The sequence below is a fragment of the Orbicella faveolata genome, unplaced genomic scaffold (assembly GCF_042242905.1).
Source record: "Orbicella faveolata isolate gen_17 unplaced genomic scaffold, um_ofav_v1 contig_14, whole genome shotgun sequence".
Taxonomy (NCBI): domain Eukaryota; kingdom Metazoa; phylum Cnidaria; class Anthozoa; order Scleractinia; family Merulinidae; genus Orbicella; species Orbicella faveolata.
The window spans coordinates 9,039,602-9,060,158 of record NW_028301541.1 but is presented as its reverse complement, the minus strand read 5'-3'; the positions used below and the strand labels follow the sequence as shown (position 1 = coordinate 9,060,158).

The following is a 20,557-nucleotide window of genomic DNA, read 5'->3' as shown; positions in this document are numbered from 1 at the left end:
CAAATAGCAGAATACTCTCTGGTAGTGTTTCATTAATGAGTTACTACTGAAAACTTCTCATTCCAAATCGGCAACGACCTCAATTTTGAGTTACGCATTGGTCCAAATTTTCACTGCAACCTCAATATTTTTTAAAGTCGTAATTTTTGGTGCGGTGATATCTGAAACTGAATAAGCTGAAAGGAATTGGGTCAAACGCGGACTTTTGGCGCGAAACGTTATTTGAGGTATAGTTCTTGTCGCGACAATCTAGAGACTTGGAAAATTTAGTAAACGAAAGTAGTTTCTGCTTACCGAAATTGGCCTGTTTCAGGCTTTCAGTTAAAAGGGGACAGCGCGCCAAAAAAAAGGGGCAAGCGAAAACTAAAGGAGATAGAGGCTTGGTGCGAGGAGCTTTTCCGCGCCCAACATCTACCCTGTTTTTTCGTTGGACCTTTTTCGCCCTGCGCCCCACCTAACCGACCGCCTAATAAAACAGGTCATAGCAAAATGGACTCACATGCTTCTTAAACTGAATACAAGTCTAAAGTACTCATCTTAAAGGAAAGTAAAGATTGAAAGAAAAGAAAATATTATCCGTAGAGAAGGCTAGTAGATAGCCTGCGTAACCTGACTCTATACCTAGCGTCGCAAAGGACGACGGTAAGGCTGGTGAAAATGAGCGTGCTCACACCAACTTGCCATGCCTCTCTGAGGAAAACGCGCGGTCGTACTCCCTGGTCGTCGAATCTTAAATTCCTTACTTTTTGCCAAGTAACAACACCATCAACACTACTTCAATTCGAACGATCGAGTTATTTACTGTATGTGGCCAATCCTAGAGTTCGTCATTTCAGTTTCATTTGGTTTTTGACGCCAAGTTAAAAATTTGCTTCTTTCACTGAAAATATAACACGCTAAAACAGTGAAACATCACAAAAAAAGGCGAAACGCTAACAGAGTCCGACAAAAACGGCGGCAAGTCACAGTGCTCTGAATGGCTTTTCTTTTTTTTTTTTTTTCCTTTTCTTTTTCCTTTTTTTTTTTTTGCTACCCCGAAGTCGGCATCAAGTTAGTTATGGCGCTATGGATGCAGAGGAAAAGATGTTTCTGGAGTCTGATCTAATTATTTTTGAGGAATTGAAGTAAAGATGATTTAAAATTGTACTAGTCATAGAGACAAGGATATTTTAAAATTTGATCTAGCTCGGTCTGGGATATATAGTCTAATTCCTCTGAAATAGTATTTGCACTTTGCATATTACAGAGGGTTAAATCTTAAGAGAATTTATTTCGTTGAGCAATATATATCAAATTAAACTTCGTGTAAATAACCTACTTGTCTTTTAGTGTAAATAACTCTTGTGACAGCCATATATAAGCTCGCTCATGATCACTAGAAGTTCAACTGTAACTTGTAGCAACATTTTAATCTATCGTTTTCAGGTTTGTTTATTAGAATTCAATTATTCGTTTAAGCTTACACTCCGTGTTTCCTAAACGATTTTTTTTTTGGGCGACCTTCCTTTCAACTATACTAAAGTTGAAGACCTCAAAGAGACTAATCCAGTTGACGGGAGCATAAGGCTTCTAATGTCACCAGGTCAGTAGAACTTCGCACAACTACGTGATCAAATGAACTAAGGGAAAATGTCTTTCAAACTTGGAACTGCCAAAAGTCACTGGTAAAGTAAAACGTTTTCTCCTTTCAATTTCTATTAAAGGAGCTACGTCAGCCGTTTGCGTATCTTGAAAAGTTTTATGGCCTAAATTTTTAAAGTTGTTCGTTTGTAATCCGTGTTAATCTTCTCCATCCTTTGCCATCCTTGTTCCTATCTCTTTGGTGTTTTTATGTCTTCGTAAACTATTATTTTCAGTTTCGATCTATTTAAAGTTTAAGGACACTTGGTACGAGGCCAAAATAACTCAAAATATATTGAGGACTCCTTTAAATACTGTCCTGAGTATCCCATGTTTTTTTATATTCCAGAATTATCTCCTTTCCAGTGAACTGACGATGCTTTGCCTCCACTTCCCCCACTTCTGCCACCACTGCTCGATCTTCTGCTGTTACTGCCTCGCTCCTCGCGATCCTCCCCCCTTTTCACCTGTAGTTTACTGGAGTCGTCTCTGGTTTTATTTGATGAGCTCCCGGGGGGAGAACTGCTCTCGGAACTCTCTTCGCTCTTGGTTTTCTTTTCTTGCATTGCTGTTGAAGAGAGCACAGTAAAATAACGAAAAATTGGTATTGGAACTCAGTTAAAAGACATTTTTCGCTACAAGGTAAATGTTTCAGGGCTTATTGTTTAAATCTACCACCTCACCGAGATTTTTCCAATTAAAAATAAACTGAGCTCCAAAGAATATCTTTTTCAACACAAACTTTTGAAACTGCTGTAAACCTATCAGCAACCGCTATGGCAATAAAACAATATGCAATGTTATTTTAAAGAGCGCCATTTTGTTTTTCGGTATTCAATGGGCCCTTCGAAAGCCTTTGGCCTTTTGCAACAGTCGTTCACGCGACCGATAATTTCTAAACTTTTAGCTACAGCTACATAAATTACAGAACTGAAAAGAGCATGGTTTAATTAGCCAGAATACTAAGTTTCAGTCCTATGTCATGTAAGGTTGGAATTTAATGACGATTTGAATATTGCAAAGGGTTTGCCCTCCAGAAACCTTTTCCATTATTTATCACTACATATGGAAGCTGCTGGCATAAAACTTTGGACATAGAAAGAGGGCTCAAATATTACGAAGAATTGAAAATTCTAGGTTCTTGCTACATAGGCGGCAAGCAGGTTTGTATTAAAAGGACTAATAGAATGGCGTAGCCGGCTAAATCTAAGCTATTCTGTTCCCGCTGTTCTTATTTCCTTGCACTACCAATTAAAAATGACACTTCAAGGCAGATCCTCAGTTAGCACATGTGCATCTTCTGACTAAGAACGATTCGGAATGAACAAATTACCCTTGTGCCTTAGTTTCGAGCGTGCAACATTTTGCGTTCAGACGTTTGAACGTATTCCGGCAATTTTTAATGTTTTGTCAAAAGTCCATGTATATATCCCCCAATGAATGAAACTACAGTAAAAATAAAACTTTGAACTTCTTCGTAAAAGAACGTCGATATTTTTAGCTGAAGCTACCGAGACGTCTTAATATTTACATTATTTGCTCAAAAATGTTCTTCAAAATTTTCTTGAAAATAGATATGAGGTGGTTTTGAAGTAAGGTACAGAGAACCTGTTTTAACCGGATACCCATGGCAACCTCACAGTATCCGTGTAGTGGAGGAAGTCTTCTTAACAAGCTTTCAAGGGGTCTGTTTTGCACAAAATATGGGGAAAAAATTTTGGAACTTTAAGATCGGAGTTCACTTCGAAAAGGGTGTCGCACATTATCTGTTTCCGCTTCATACAGGTTTTGCTGTGCTGATCTCAAACACATTCATTCTGCATATAGGTGAACGTTACGACATGTACTATATCTTTCATTTCCACAAGCAGGGAAAATAAAATAAAGATTTTTGCAAAGGTATGATTTTCTTAAGATTTAAGTCTTTTCCGGCCTCAACTTTCTTGTAAATGTTTATTCTCTTAAAAAAATCGTGACAAAGAGAAGTGTGCGATGACTTAATGTACGTTGTACCGATTAACGTAAGAATAAAAAACGTCAAGATACAAACGTCAAATGCGCGTCTGAATGCAAATTAGAGACGACACACAAAACTAGATTCTAGGACGAACTTTTTTCCTTGAAATGCATAAATGTTTTGTTTCGTTTTGTTTGCTAAAATTGTACATGATTTCACCACGTTTTAGCGTACTCTCTTAATGTTCTCTGTAGGGAATTTCAGTTTATTTAGAGTTCAATACGCTGTAAGTATCTTTACTGCATAACAGACATTAAATATTAATTGCTCCCGACTACCTGTCAAGGCAATGCGATTCAACTATATACAAAGCTATATTATTTGCATAAATGTTGCGTTAAATCTTTTCGGATAAACCTCACGTATTTTTGTACTTACCTAGTTTATATTTCAGACACGCCACCAATTTTTCATAGTAGTTGATACTTTCTCGGATATTCCCCTGCAAATGGTAAATATTTCCTAAGCTAGCGCAAGCCTTGCTTTCGCCGTCCAAATCTTTTAACTCTTTAGCAACATGAAGTCGTCTCTGATGACAATAAACTGCTTGGTCAAAGTCACTTCTCTGCTCGAGAATATTTCCGAGGTTGTTTAAGAGTTTCGCTTCTCCGACCTTGTCTTGCAGTTCCTTTACAAGTCTGAGTCCTTCCTCGTAACACTCGACAGCTTTGTCTAAATCTCCAATACGTCGATATGTGCAACCTAAGTTGCAATACGCTCTCTTTTCGGCGCGTTTATTTTGGACTGCCTTGGCCAAGTTAAGATGCCTTTCATGGCAGCTTCTCGCCTCGGCAAACTTTGATGCTTTGTAATATAATATTCCCAAATTGCTCAGAGCTTCTCCTTCGTTAACCTTGTCCTTCGCTTTGTTATACGCGCGAATCTTTCGCTCAAAATGTTTCACTTGTTCGCTAAATGACCTGCTATGCTCACCGTTGACTGCCTCACTGTGTCGCTTTTCCAGCGCTGGTTTCTCTCCCACTATTAGCGGAATGTCGCCATCTTTTGGTGGTTTAAGAGGTTCGACCACCTCTTCGGCCTTTTTCTCACTCATTTGAGATGAAAAACTCAAAATTTACCGGGTCAGTTTGAGAATGAACGCGTACTACACCATTGGACGCGACATGGATTTAGATTACCCAAACTCTTTTGTGGTTTGTGGCGAACTGCCAAATTCATTTAGTAAAATGTAAACCCACATGATAATATATTCCTTCCGTTTGAGTCAGATACTTAAATGATGAAATCATTGATATGATTATGAAACACAATCTGATTCTCTTTGTCCAAGTGTGATTTGAGTTTTGCTTACGTAGACACTCGGTAGGCGAAAGTAAAACATCTTTTAAGGCAAAAGAAGGCAATTGTTTTTGTTTTATTTTTAAATGCCAAAATTGTGCCATTGCTAAACATTGAATTTTGGTTTTCACCAATCACATTTAACTGAAGCATTGGCGCGCGGGCCTATAGCTTTGAATTCATGGCAATTAAAAAAATCAATTTGACATAACAGAAATATTCTAAATTTAACCTATAACGCTAGAAATTCCAATTTTCTATACATACTTTAATGATATCCGCTATAAAACTAAAGGTGTAGCCCAGAGGATCGCTAGAATTTTCAAGTTCTTTTTACGTAATTCCTCTTAATCCTCTGAAGTCTTAATCATCTTTGTTCGTATTTTATGGTTTATTCTGTTGTGTTTTTTCCTTTGAAGAAAATGATGAATTGCCTTTGAGGCTGATGCTAGTTGAAACCATTTTGAACCTCGTAAAGAAGACTTAATCCATCGAAGAATAGGTTACTTAATCTTTCGCCAGACTTTGTCGATATGCTTTGTTTTGGAGATAAACCCTTTTGATGACTTTGTAATGTAAAATATATTTGAGTCATTTAACGCCGACTTAGCCGTTGTTTCGTGACAAATACGAAAAAGCGTTGTTTTAAAAAAATTCAAAGCGACTGTATCCAAACAGTTTTCTAAAAGAAAACTAACATGGTTTGCTAATTATGTCAATTGCCTTTTGAATAATCTTGTTGAACTAAATCTGCGACTAAAGTTCTTTTTCTACCGTAACACCAGACCTGAATTATTTTCTGAGGACAACGCACACAAACAACAAACTTCGATTCTAAGAAAACACAGTTTATTTACAATAATTTATTACAAGACAAAATATGATCTCTACTGTTTAAAAACTACTTCCTGGACAAACGGGTTTTCAACCCTCGGCCAAATTTTCGTTTTAAATATGAAAACTGCTATACGAGAAAAAAAATCATCTGTATTGAATGTAATAAATAGAGACACATTGAACGGTATAACTTATATGTATAACTGCCAGTGTTCACAATATATCTTGACTACTTTCGTCCATATAATTCAAAGGAAACGAGTAAAAGGAGCGTTCTAGTCATCAACCACGTTTCCATGATGTATCTTCAAGCCTGAGAACGAGGTTTGGAAGTGAACTTGCCGGAATGACGTTGCATGCCGTCATGCAATCTCCCTCGTCGTCACGCAACAACACAAAATAGGGTTACGAAGGGGTCCGCCACTCGCGAGTTGTCACTGGATATTTCTCTTTATTGTCATAATTTATCACACAGCAATATTCTCAGGGTTTGCTAACGTTGCCAGGCTTTTCTGCGATTTGGTGAGAGTAAGGTTGATCTTCTTTTCCAACAAATCTTGGCGTATTTGTTTCAGTTCCTTTTGGGCGGCGTCGCGATTCTGTTAAGAGGAAAAATAGTGTAAATTAGAGTGTTTCGAAATAATTGTGCATTGCATTTATTCTGGTCCGTCTGACCAGCTCTGTAATTGTTTCGCTGACACTTGAACAATACGCTCTCAGCAAATCACGTGCAAAATGAATACTTATCACGTGTTTGGTTCATGCCTCGTTTTTTCCCGCGCTTTGCACTCGTTGCACGCGGTGAAGTTGTTACCTGTATATTATTTCCCGAGCCGCAGCACACGCCAGATTTCCCGCGCTTACACCCGTTTCTGGTTGGTTCTACGCACTTATAACAGTCAACACCTTTCGCCGTTAATTCCGTAGGTAAATAGTTGTTACAGTGGTGGGGTGGGGGTAGTAAGGCACTCCGTATATCAGCTAAAAATTAAGTAAAGAAAAAAGTAATGACAAGCAAACCTTCATTTCAGCCGTCAGTTTCACTTTCAATTCTTCAATTCTTCTTCTTAATTCTTCCACCTCGTGTTGTAACCGTGCAAGAGACATCCGTTGGTTTGTCTGTGGACAGAGACAAAACACAATGCAGGCGATAAATATGAGTCGCATAATTATATTTATCCACCTTAACTAAACTAAGCACAAAAAGCGCGCGACATTTGTGAAGTTATCATATAGTTGGTAGTTTTGATGCCATGCAAGCATGGTTCTCGCATTCATCGTTGTCAAAAACGTTATTACGAGGAAACTAACAAATGCATGTTCCTATATTACCTTTTGTAATGTGAAGTATACATGAAACAATTCATATTTGAACTGCGGCTGTAGATGAAAGTGAAGAATGATCATCGCAGTAAATTTTCCAATTTAAGCAATTGGAAAGAGGAACTCTGAAAAAATCAGGGCTTCAACGGGATTCGAACCCGTGACCTCCGCGATAGCGATGCGATGCTCTATCAACTGAGCTATGAAGCCACATATTGGGAGCAAGGTCAATTAATTGAGTTCATATCTTTCCGTGAGGAGTGAAATGATGTGAAGTATATATGAAATAATTCATTTTTTTCAGGCTTTTTCTTTCCAATCGCTTAAATTGGAAAATTTACTGCGATGATCATTCTTCACTTTCATTACCTTTTCTGATGGCGACTTGAAGTCTCCTCCCGCTTGAGGCTTGCTGCCCTCTCGTTCTAAACACAAAAAGATGGCAACCCATGAAACGATATGGTACAGTCTTTTGAGTACTATATCAAATACGCGAGACCGTTTCATCGGGATATCCAAACACCGAGAAGAGAGTTGAAAAAAAAAGGTGCGCAGCGGAGTATTTTTCACGAAATTCGAGGTGTTTGAATGGCCAATGAAACGGTCTTGAGTGTTTGATACATTTTCTCAATCGAAACAAAACTAAGGAGTAAACGGAGAAGTAAATTCGTCAAAATCTATGCTAATTAAGACAGGGTATCCAAACCTCCTTCACGGTTGTGATTTTCTCTGTTTTAATTCGATGAATTATTAATGATTTGAGAAGAACATGTCTTTGTTGAACACTCCGTACGTGTAAACTAAGCCAAATAACACTTAAGTAAAATTACTGTAACTTAGTCGAGGGTACTTTCCTACATTCCCCCCAACTAAACAGTAGACTCACTTTGGGCCAAATGATGTGAGTGAAGCATGCATATTGGGCCGGTGCACAGGTTTAAGTTTGAAGACTTACCTTATTTTTTCCAGTTCAAATTTGATTTATTAGTACCTTCTCCTACTTAAACTTCCATTCAAAAACAGTAACTTCAAAGCCATTCTAAAGTTGGCTAAGGCATATCAGGTCACGTACACGAAGAGAGTTGCGTGTGACTCTAATCACCTTAGCGTTCTTCTTGACAACAAGCTATAGGTCACAGAGAATGCAGTTTCTTCTAACATCGCACCAGTCCAGTTCTGGCCGTCACTTTGTCATGCAGGGCTACGTTCTCTCTCGGAGGGGCACCTCTCTCCCGAAAGCGTAGCGCTGCATGGCAAAGTGAGGGCCAGAACTGGACCATATAGCGTCCATGGAGTGTTTCGACCGTAACTTCACTCTGATTAGGTGCCATTTTGATTGACATGTTATTATGTAACTCTGAATTTAAACCGGTAATCATCTTTAATCTACATAACATACCTTTACTTTCCAAGTACGCCATCAAGGTCTTGTGCTGTGCATCAACCTCGTGTCTTAGTCTGTTGACTTGTTCTTCTAATGCAGCGGTTTTTCTCTTCTCCTCAAAAAACTTCTTCTTCCAAATGTTCTTTGCTGCATGTGCAGGAAAATATATCAAATAAGTGTTTGATTGATTGATTACGACACGTACAGGAAACTGCTATTGTAAGTAACTGTGTAGACTTTGGGCCACAAGGTTGGATTTAAATTAATTCTTGTATTACAAAGTAGCTGGAGGAAATACAATCTTCCATAGGCAATAGGAAAAAAAGCGACGGGTACATTTACCCATAATTCTTAGCACACGAAAGCCTTACCAACACTAATAAAAACACAAAGACACGTTCTAAAATCTTCAAACTTTCTTGTGCAGCAGTTTTTTCTGGCTTGGTAACTATCCACCCTAATTCTCCAAAAGGTAACGGCCCATCCATGACCCCACATAGTGTGGTTAACGTGTTCACATCAACATTGCTTCAAGTAAAATTAACACCTACCTTGATTCCTCTTCTGTAGCATCTGATTCTGTAACATCTTAGCTCTGCGCACTTTAGACTCCCTCTCTTTTTCAGTTTCCACCCTCGCGTTCTTCGCCTTCCTCAACTCAGCCTTTAACTCTTCAATCTCCCGGCGTTTTCTATCCTTAGCTGATGCTGTGTCTTCTCCAAACTCTTTGTTACCCCTCTCTGGGTATTTCATGGGAGGTGGGGTGGGGGCTTTGGGAATTTGAGGTATTTTGTATTTCTCATCTAAAGTTTCTACTGGTTTCTTTGCGGGCTTTTTGACCACTTTCTTTCCTTTAGCGGCATTTCCCTTCACACCATCTTTCTTTGCATCATCCTTGGCACCTATTTTATTAGCGTCCTTTCCTGTTGCTCTCACATCTTCGTCAACCTTCGGTGTGTCCTTCAAAACATTCTTATCCTCATTTGAACTAAAATTGTTAACCCCTAGATTGTTAGCACCATCATCTTCTGCCACAAATCCTTGGTTTTCTGGGGCATAGTTATTGAGAGTTTCTTCTCGTCCAAATGAGTTATCCCTAAAGTAAGAGAAAGAAAGGATTACCATAATTAAACCTAATTGCACTCATGAAATGCACAAGATGTTACTTTTTCCTCTCTTCTGACACTGAGAAAAAAAATGCCTGATCACAGGTTACTGGTGATAATTAATCAAACCTTTTTGGTACACTTTGGTGGCACACAGCACTTATCAAGTTAGTTTGCTCAAGCCGTGGTTCGATTTTGGCAAGGCATAGCTGAGCTAAAATACCCAGGGCAGGACCAAATGAGCATAACACGCCACTGACACGTACCCAAAAAGGTATGATCAGGTATTTTTCTCACACCCAAATTTGGCCAAATAACAGGTTATGTAGCCATATCAGGTCAGTGACTTGATATCACAGGTTATAATCCATCAAATATTTTTTTGCTCACAAGTGATTGGTCTAAAATTAAATACATTGCGTGACTGAATAAGCTCCAGCTAAAACTGGGGAATATTCGAGTGATATTCTCCAATTTTGAAGAGCTCTGGTGTGTTGCAAAAAACGTTTGAAGGACAATAAACACAATAGCCTCCATTTGGCAAGAAAATATCTTTGGATATTTGTCTTTGGAAATTACATGTATCTGTTTCTTAAAACCCACAGTTGTCATCAAGCTTCACTCTCATAAAACTGTTTGCTTCTCAGAACAGATACAGTGTTGTAATGTCCCTGGACAAATATCTGAGCATATTTTCAGGCCAAATGGAGGCTAGTTTTTGTATACAGTGTACATAGTACATTTACATGTACACTATACATGTACACTGTATAGGACAGTAGACAAAACTTCTGATTGGCTAATTGCAAATCTGGATATGAAAATGCATGTAACAATGAGACACAATCATCCACAGTTATTCAAGATACAGTAATTAAGAGTACAAGGAAAAAAAACTTACACATCTTGTGCCCCATTACTAAAAACATTGCCATACTCATCATCAGGTATTGGGGGCCTCCTTGCTCCCTTGGCTGGGGAAGGAAACTGAACAAACTTTGATCTCTCTTCAACTTCACTTAAACTTGGAGGAGATTCAACTCGGCTCATTGTCACTTCGCCGTACACAGCTGAATTATCATCATCCTCATATATAACATCCCCGCTGTTTTCTTTTTGACTGATGTGTTCTTTGGGTTGTGTTCGCTCCAGGGAAGGAGAGCGCGACTTCTCTCGCCTTTTCTTTTTACCTCTTTTGGTTTCGGCCGACTTTTTCTTCTTCTCTGTTGCCATCACATCTTTATCATCAACTTCACCACTTGGATTATTGTTCTTTATCTCAGAAGCTCTCTCCTTCTCAGAAGGACCACTAACTGGTTCAAACTGCTGTGCAGGAAAAGGGGAAGAAATGACACGCCCGGAGGGAATAGGAGTAGGAGGAGAAATCAGTACACCCCCTTGACTAGGAATGGGAAGGCTCTGATATACTTCTGGTTGAATGAACTTAACAGTCTTAGTTTCTGATGACTGATTGCTTCCCGATGAACTGCTACTTCCTTTCTTTTGCATTCGGTTCTTTTTTGACTTTAATGGAACAACATTAGAAGCTTCCTCTTCCTGTTCATCTTGACTTGCTTTTTTCTGCTTCTTCCTATGTTCTGTTCTCTCCATCACTTTTGGCTTATCGCCTCCGTCACCACCATCATTCTCTGAAGACCCATCACTTCTGTCCTCTATTGACTGACGTCTGCCAGTGACCTCTTGGTTTCCCTCATCTTGTGGTCTCTCAAAGTCGCTGCTACCCTCGTCATCAGATATTGACTTGTTAGACCTGCTGGTCCTCTGAGTGCGATTAACAAAAGGTGCCTCTCTGCTTTGCAAACCCATCTGCTCCCCTTGGCCAGACTGCTGGGGTAAAAAGCCCCCAGGCAGCATGTTTGGCAGGGCTTGTGGATGTTGTATATATCCAACTGGATATCGTGCTTGTGGTAACTGGTGAGGCTGCATAGAAGCCATACCAGCTGGGGAAAAAATAATGAAAGGAAAAAGGTGTCAGTGCGCAATAATACAATATTAAAACAGAGATTTTCTTTTAGAGTTATTCTAAATATTTATCAGAATAGGCCTTTCTGCATTCCAACAAACAGTGGAGCCAAGTCGAGGTCAGGGTGGACATAAATACAGCAAATGTAAGACAATGTCCACCCCAACCTCACTCTGGTGCTATTATTTGAGCACAATGAAGCAGAACGCGGGAAAGGTCTACCGTTATTAGTGAAAATAGCCTTTGTAGAGGTCTGTTTTTGGATCAGTGCCAAAATTTCAAATGAAAGCTATTGAGCAGTGTTATATAAATTATGGTATTGTTTGTTGTACTGTACAAGGTGGTTCTAACTTTTACTGTGCATCTGGGATGAAACCAGAGGGTGTGAATCTGTTCAAAGACATTGAGCAACACTAGACAAATCATCTGACACCAAACTTGTTTTGATGACTATTTAAGATGGATAAATCGTCTAGGTATCCATGTAAATCTAGTGTTTAGATGAAAAATGTCGCAAAATTTGTCTTCAAACTGATTTATCTTTCAGCAAGCCTTGGAAATGTACCAGCTGACTGATAAATCAGACAGACAAATTTTGCCACATAATTCATCTAAACACCAGATTTATACCAGGGATCATTTATCCGTCTCAGGCAGACTACTTTTTTGTCTCAGACGTATAATTCATCTGTAGTATAAATTTGCTCATTTTGAAAATTCTGTAATGTTGCATATTAATTTTCAACTTTAAACTTCAGTCATCTTGAAAAATTCTTTACAAAAATGGACTCTTATCCTTATCATAATCTTATAAAATGGACTGTTATCTTGGAAAGTTTTCACAAAGATGAATTATTTTATTGCGCACCTGTTGTGAGGCCGTGTGTTTGTATAATGGTATTTGCAGCATTCTCCACTGGCCTAGCTACAGCATCATGCGTTCCAGGAAGAATAAAAATCTCTGGGCTGTAAGCCTACAAGAAGGTTAAGATGTATGTACATGACTACATATTCTTGTTGTATAATATTATTATAAATTAAAAAAATAATAAATATCAACGAAACCAATTTTCTTTGTCCCACAGTATCAAATGCTGACTATTGGTGATTATAATCCATTGCATATTTTTATTTGACTGTGATTGGTCTAAATGCATTACATGACTGAATAGGCCCCAGCTAAAACTGGGAATATCCAAGTGATATTCCTCAAGTTTCAAAACTGTGCATGTTGCGAAAAATATTTGAAGGGCAATAAATCTAATAGCCACCATTTGGTGTGAAAATATGCTCAGAAATTTGTCCTTAGACATAAGTGTTCCTGAAAGTTCACTGTTTGCTATTCGGAACAGATAAATTGTCCACAGACAAATATCAGAGCATATTTCCATGGCAAATGGAATCTATTGTTAGGTTTATATAGTAACTTCAACATTAATAGTCACAATGCCTCCCAGAGCTCTGGCTGGTATACTATTGTAAATGACCAAGGTTGGTGTTGGTAGTTTTCAAATATTAACCCCCTAGAAGAAGTCATTGTGGTCTTCTAATATTACAGGTACTGCCAGCAACAAGGCAGCCACCTATTTCAAATCATAATGAAAGCACTGTCACACTGTAGGTGTACACGTAGCTGATGGCGACTTACATGTCGCCAGGGTAACTACTAAAGAAATTTGAAAGAACCCTGTCTAAGCAAACATGTACACAAATATCACAAAGTAGGTTTCCCTTTTCACATTGAAATGATTTGGAGAATCTCTCATTATTACAAAATTAACAAGGGTGTATTTTAACAGATAAAGGAAACAACCTTACCACAGGGGGTAGAAAGTCCTTGGCCTTGAGCAGACGCTCTTGATTTTCTTTTATCTGAATGAAAGAACCACAAATTGGCATTGATAATATTAGAGTGCAAAATTTTAGAAAACACTTATAGAGTTTTTTCCCAGTTGCTTTTTTAACAGAAGTCTGTCTGTCCATAGGATTACTAAGTAGATGTACAAAGACAGTGGAAATTTCCTACTAAAACCCCCAAAATTGTGCTTTTATAGAAAGGCAAGGAATCGTTTAATTATAAATAACAAATTGGCTCAATAAACATTTACTTTGGGCTAAAAAAGTGGCTTTAATAATGAGAAAGTCACTGACAAGCTACAGTTTTTTTTGGCTTTTAATAACTGTTCTTCAAATTTAGTAATAACAATAATAATAATAATAATAATTGCCAAAGAGTCACCCTTGCGAGGACATGAGGGTGACGAGGCGGTAGCATTATAAAGCCATCACTCAAGTTAATTTGGTACAGGCAGAAGAAATCTTGAATGAAAAAGTAAGCATTAAGGTAATGTAAGAGTGATATCATCGTTGATTGTTTTTTTTTTTTTTTTCAATGACATAACGGTATTATTATCTAAACCAATCACATCACGAGGATCATAAGACTTTCTGAAAGTCCCTCATTTTGTTTATTCAGTACCCGCATGCTTTTTGCATTAATCAGCATGTCACTTTGCCGAGTTTGACACCTCTCTAAGTTGCCATGTGCTTACGCATTGTTTAGGCTCATTTCTATTGCAAGATATGTTTTTAAATCTCCAAGCAGTTGCTTTCGAGGGACAAAATATGAAATTTACCATGAACATGTTGCTTACTTGCATTCTATATTTGTGATGCCGGGCCCAGCTGTTTGATTAGAACTGTTTGCAAGTCTTATCACGGATATCACATTTGTCATCGTACGTTTTTCTTCGGAGATGCCGTAGCTTTACTTCGATAAAGCTATACATTTGTCTACAGATTTTCTTATAAGTTTCTTGCATCTATCTGATCGAACTTATGTCGCTCGATGTATAGGTTTATTCCTCATTTTGTTTGTTCTGGCACCACACGATTCAAAAATTTTCACTCGTCACACAACTGTCACAGTTTTTACTCGTTGGCACTCTACCGGCAGGTATTACTAGTAATAATAATAAAATAGCTGCGTGGATGATAAAGTCCAACTTCTCACATGTACAGCTCCTAGAATGCTTCATTTCTTATTCACACACAAATGCCTATTGCAAAAATGTACAGTATTTTAGAGCAAAACCAGAGAAGACTACGTTTTATCATTTACATCACATTCATATTCGAAAATTGAACGCAAAAATTAACTTCTCAACAGGCATTTATAACACGACAAGTTATGAGAATTTTATCCTTGGAAAGATAACAACACCTTCGATATATAGCCAAGCACGATAAACTTTTATTTGGTTAAAACAATCATTGTTTGAGGTACAAACCCGAATTTTATCTCGAAAAGTGACAGAACGTAATGAAAAGCTCACAAAGAAAAGCTGGATCAAGCTTGAATTGTCATATTTTATAATAAGAACCGGGAAAAGTTGACATAACAACTGCCTCTGTTTTGAGAACTCCCGCGCCGGTGAAATTGGAAAGTTCGAGAACCTATAAATAATTAAAATCTGCGAAACCTAACTAATAGGTAATTTACAGCTAAAGGCATTGTCGTTTTGGCTAGCAGATGTTTTCAAGTTAATTATACACCAATATGCAAAAATCTAATAAAAAAGAATCAAACGTAACGCGGAACAACACCAGATCTGTAGAAACAAACAGCAATATCTGGTTCTCTCAAAGAATAGATCCAAAATCAAATCCTTAGATACATAAATAGATCCTTAGATCTCGCAGAAAGCATACAATAGTGGCTTTGTGTACTTTCGAGAACAGATCTTGATATCTTCAGGTTTCATAATTTTATTTCACGCGCAATAATACATGTATATGAAGCTAACATGTTTTAAATTGTTTCATACGTTTTCATACTTACCACAGCCATACATCTTCCAACGGATCTAAGAAAGACATAATCTTCTGGAACAACTTCTGGTCCCAGTTGTTCCTCGATGTGATCTCGCAGATAATTCAAAGAAATATACGGCTGAACCCTAAAAGCGTTTGAATTAGACAAGTTTAGGTACAGAACGAAGCTTGAATTGAACGGGCTTCCACGAACGGACATTTTTTTTTAGCAAACGTGCTATTTCTTCTCGATTTTTGGCAAAACGACAGAATTACCTGACAAATCCCGCGGAAACAGACTCCAAAGCAATATTGTTAAAGGCTGTTCGGTATTTTTCGAGCCACAGATCCAAGGGAACGACAAATATGTGCAAATCTGCCAACTGAACAAAAGGAATAAAGTACATGTAATGCTCAATTTCACAATCAAACTCACACCGGTATATTAACGGATTTGCAGCTCATTTTTACCTCGTCCGGTGGCAAAAGGCCACTACTATGGGCAGACATCCTAAAGAATACTCAGTGTAGGCAACAAATGATCATCTTTCGGTTAAAAGCAGTAATTTTGCCAACACACTTCACCACGACTATATGCATACAAGCCACACTTTCTGTCGTCAAGCGTTTATTTATTGCCCACTTACTTGTTGTTAGTCACGTGACGAAAGCTAAGTGACGTAATGCTTGCATGCATGAGCGGGAAATAAAGGTGATCGAACAATTTGATTGGTTGAAGAAAAACAAGTAGAAAGAAGTATTTACATTACTGATTAATTTTGTATACAGCTTAACACATTAAAGGATTTTCTTTAATCTGCCTGATGCATGAAGGCAACGATGCGTATATCCCGGGAAAACTTAAAAGCAGTCTGTTTAGATTTCGCAGGTCGCACGGCAGTTAATATTTAGGGACTTTAACTTGTACTAAAAGACCTGTCGCATTTGCGACTTCCAGCATCATAGAGTTCAGTTATGAGACAATTAAAATCAAAACAGCTCTTACAAAATGGTGGTTAAAGAAACAAAAAAGTCTCTGAATCAATATCAATGATAATTCCGTTCAAAAAGAAGAGTTAATTACCGGTTTTCTGAAAAAAGTAATTGCCCTGCATTTGCGTCCATAATTTTTATATTCAGCTATGTTCACGGCAGCTGACTTTGACTTTAGCTACATTTTAACCGGCCTTTCTAGCCGGTAGAGAACAGTGTCAGATTTCGGCTAGTATTTTAGCTGCACAAATCCGCGACACGAGCTAAAGGGTCGAATTAAAATATCATGTGTTATTTTGTTCAGTTTTCGAGTTTCATCAGATTGTGGTACTAAGTTGTTAACTCAGTGACATTTTTGTGCGTCCTACGGGCTCATTTTGTCTCGGAGGGATAACAAGTTTTACACCGCTTTACCCTGCAGATTGAAAAAACAAGGAATTTTCTTGATACTGATATCCACCAGGAGCCATCCCCGATTATGACTCCTGTACATTTATCCACACATTGTGCCGTTAATACCTCCACCCCTTGATTAGTTTTGCTACCTAGTTGATTACTCCCAGATTAACGAACTGAGGAGGGGAGGGTGGATATCGTTTTCACAGGCAGTGGAATTTAGATTGCGTTCCGTTTGGTTTCATCCATCGTAAGCAAAATGATAGAGCAAGACATTTTTTTTTTTTTTTCACAATTGATCGATTTCAAGGGAAAACTGTTTCGAAGACATTATGTTTGGCGAAATATATCTTGAGCCGGTCGAAACTGGGAGCAAGAAATGTTCGAAACGCCTTCGAAAATCTTCGGAACGTTCTAAATATCAGAGCGGGAAATATTGATCCGCACATCTTCGAACATGTTCGGCTGTTCTTCGAAAATCCTAGCACTTCTCGGATAAAACCTTCCGCTTCTGACTCAGGTAAAATGGGCCCTTTACAGCTTGGGTCACGTGACCAAAAGTTTCCTAAAAATATTATATTATGTCTGATGGGCTATAACTTAAAGAATGCAGGAAATGGAAAGAACATTTCGATAATACGAAGATGGCTAAGTTTGAGCTCCCTGGCATTAAAGAGTAAGTTAATACGTCAGTTAAAATTTTCAGCAACTTTTTCCATTCAAATCTTCTTAGTTTATTAAAATTCAAACCTTTATAAAGTCTTATAAGATTAAATTTGGAAATACAGTTAACGATAAAGATTAGCGAAAAAACTGAGCAACGACGTTTCGGTGTCATCCTGGCACCATTTTCAAGTTAAAAAATATTTGTGCGAAAAGTAAATTAATTTATACCAATGGTAGAGGTGCGAAATTGAATAAATTTAATTTAATTTAATTTAAATCTTAATTTATTCAATTTCGCACCTCTACCATTGGTATAAATTAATTTACTTTTCGCACAAATATTTTTTAACTTGAAAATGGTGCCAGGATGACACCGAAACGTCGTTGCTCAGTTTTTTCGCTAATCTTTATCGTTATTTATAAAGTCTCATTCTTTAATGCCAGGGGCCTCAAACTTGACCATTTTGATATTTTCCACATGTTTTATTTTTTTTCCATTTCTGGCATTTTTAAAGTCTCAGCCCATAATTTCATGTCAAGTAGGTCACGCGATGGCTTAGCTGCAAAGGACCTATTGACAGCCATTTCCGTGTTATCTTGTCTCTCTTTTTCTAAACAAGTTCCTCCGATCATACAAAACCTTTCATATGAAAATGAGCCGATTTGCATGAAAATGAACCTTTTGGGGAACACATTTCGTGTCATACTCATTTCGACGAAAGGCACGTCCAAATTACGCCGGATAAATTTGGAAAGGCAACTTTATTTCGAAGGTCTTCTGTCTAAACTAATCCGTCACGAAAACGGAGCATTTCGAAAACACTCTTCAAACCGGAGATACTTGAAAACGCCGGCTTTTCGTTTCGTGTGGACGGAAAGGATTTTAAAACCGGAGTTTTTCGAAAACGATGACTTCAGTAAATCATTAGCCACACTGACAACTTAATTAATCCTGCTAGTCACGTAATTTGAGTAAAAGCAGCTGAAAGCCCATTGTACAAATAGCTTTGACGGCAGAAAACCGAAAGCGGAGCTCAGCTTAATTGATGTTCCATCCTTTGTCAACGCTTGGCGGAGCTCGAGTGGTTGTCAGTCGCAATTAACGTAAAGATGATCACTTGAGGTTTATCGTTTTATTCGATCACTTCTACAAGAAGGACAGAAGAGCTTCTGTTAGAAAAGAACCGTAGAAATGTATGATCTTATACTTGGTCAAAATGCTTGAAGACAACAATTTTGGCTTATTTTGGAAGAATGTTCTTTTTGCGAGTAGACCTAAGGGCACATTAATCAGCTCTGTGACAGCCCATGCTAGTGATTTCTTTTAATTAGCTTTTAATTCCGACAGCATAACTTGTACGCAGAAGGGCATAATCTTTTAACAGTTGGCAAAGAGCATGAGAGCTGTAAAACACTTCACAAGAGTTGTAAAGATATTAGCTTTAGCTACAGCGTAACTAGCATGAACATCGTCTGCTGACATCGTCGACGTAGTACCAAAACAGAAGTGCTTTCGTGTGAGTAATGCAAGATTCCCTCTGGGCAAATTCAGATGCGTTCTCGTTTTAAATACTACATCTATCGCTTATTAATAGTAAAACTTACGACCTTGTTTCAGCAACACAGAAAATAATAGCTAATGTTTTGCACCGCCTTTTTTCATAATGGACCTTTGAAAGTTTTTGATAGACGGGGGTAAGCGGGAAGTCGAATTGTCTCCTCTTTAGAGCGTGTCATCATCAAGTTGTAAATACTACATGGAGCTTACTGACTCGATCATGACGTTTCGACATAAACTGTTTGTTGACTTGTTTTTGTATGATGATCGCTGGCTTATCTAGAAGAGCTTCTTTGAGAAAAGAACCACACAATTAATCGTAGTTCTTGGTCGCAATACTGACAATACTTGCCAGAAGACAAGAATTTTGTTATTGGGAGAATATTCTTTTTTGGAATCAGGCCTAGGTACAGCTAGTTCTTCGTCAGTTTCAATCCCGGTACCCGGCACATTGTTACGATGCTTAGCTTTGTAAATTAAAATGGATCATGCAGAGAAACGAAGTTTAATAATTATAACAGTTCGTAAAGAATACATCACTTCTTCTTTGGTGTGATTGATGCAACCATGATTCCCTCCGGGCAAATTCTGATGCGTCCATACTTTAATTACTACACCATTACAGCAGTGCTTAGTGATAAAGAAGCCGCGACCCCGTTTCATAGCTACAAAAGACAATGACTAATCAAGTGTTTTGCACCGCCGTGATTTTAAAATAGACACCAGACTATAGAGATTGGTCAAAGTTTCTCCTCTTTTGAGCGTAACATCAACTTTTCGTGAAAACGTCAAGTTGTAAATACTAAATGAGAGCTTAAAGACGTATTGGTGGGCAGCAAGAACGGTTCAAAAGCTAGAACATAAACTTCCGGTCGAAGTCCATGGTTCTGTTCATTGGTCCCGTTATGTTCCTTTGTTATGGAAATTACCATAGTGTTTTACTTCCTTGTTTGTCACTAGGTTGACCCAATCAGATAGCGGTATTCTTATTAGCCTGTGTATAGCATAACCGAGAGCCAATCGGTTGAGTCAATTTCTATATCTACATCTACAAGTATAATCTGCAAAGGGTTTTAACGCCTCATTTTAATCCGTAGGCGGTCCTCTTTATATTTCTGGTGCCTACTAAAACGAAGTACATTTTGCAAGATGACCTCCTCAAGATCAGTTTGATAAGGTACGCCGTTTAAATTGTCATCTGCAATGTTGCAATCCGTAGGATTGCCGCTCACATTTCTGAACGGCTTAAAAGATTTCCGTTTTGTATCACTTGGGAATGATTCCGTCATAGTTCTCAAGCTCTTTTGAACAATTAGATTATTCGCTCTCGATTTCTATCGCGTGATAGTTGACGAGAGCGCAGCCCGAGTCAACTATCGCGCGATAGAATTCGAGAGCAAATAATCTAATTGATTTAGTATAAATCTACTAGTCGTTCAAAACTTTATCTAAATCCTCTTCACAGACACTTCGAAAACACCAAGAGGAGGCCGTCATTTTGTTAACAAGGGCACACAGCTATGCTACTCACTATCTATCACAGAATAGATAGTGAGTAGCG

General features: G+C 38.1%; 2 protein-coding genes and 1 non-coding gene across 3 annotated transcripts; all 3 read right to left on the bottom strand.

The window, feature by feature from the left end:
* Window positions 1-981: 981 nt before the first annotated feature.
* Window positions 982-4,977, bottom strand: LOC110049040 (uncharacterized). The gene is made up of 2 exons (XM_020754806.2): window positions 4,016-4,977; window positions 982-2,188 (listed from the first exon to the last, which is right to left on the bottom strand). Exons 1-2 carry the CDS (start codon window positions 4,689-4,691, stop codon window positions 1,959-1,961), a joined length of 906 nt encoding a protein of 301 aa, XP_020610465.2. The 5' UTR covers window positions 4,692-4,977; the 3' UTR covers window positions 982-1,958.
* A 791-nt stretch (window positions 4,978-5,768) lies between these two features.
* Window positions 5,769-16,039, bottom strand: LOC110049039 (uncharacterized). The gene is made up of 11 exons (XM_089287489.1): window positions 15,855-16,039; window positions 15,660-15,766; window positions 15,412-15,529; window positions 13,389-13,442; window positions 12,439-12,544; window positions 10,488-11,547; window positions 9,032-9,576; window positions 8,496-8,627; window positions 7,466-7,521; window positions 6,794-6,892; window positions 5,769-6,372 (listed from the first exon to the last, which is right to left on the bottom strand). Exons 1-11 carry the CDS (start codon window positions 15,891-15,893, stop codon window positions 6,241-6,243), a joined length of 2,448 nt encoding a protein of 815 aa, XP_089143615.1. The 5' UTR covers window positions 15,894-16,039; the 3' UTR covers window positions 5,769-6,240.
* Window positions 7,234-7,306, bottom strand: Trnas-gcu (transfer RNA serine (anticodon GCU)). The gene has a single exon. It is a non-coding gene; the product is annotated as a tRNA-Ser (tRNA).
* Window positions 16,040-20,557: the final 4,518 nt, after the last annotated feature.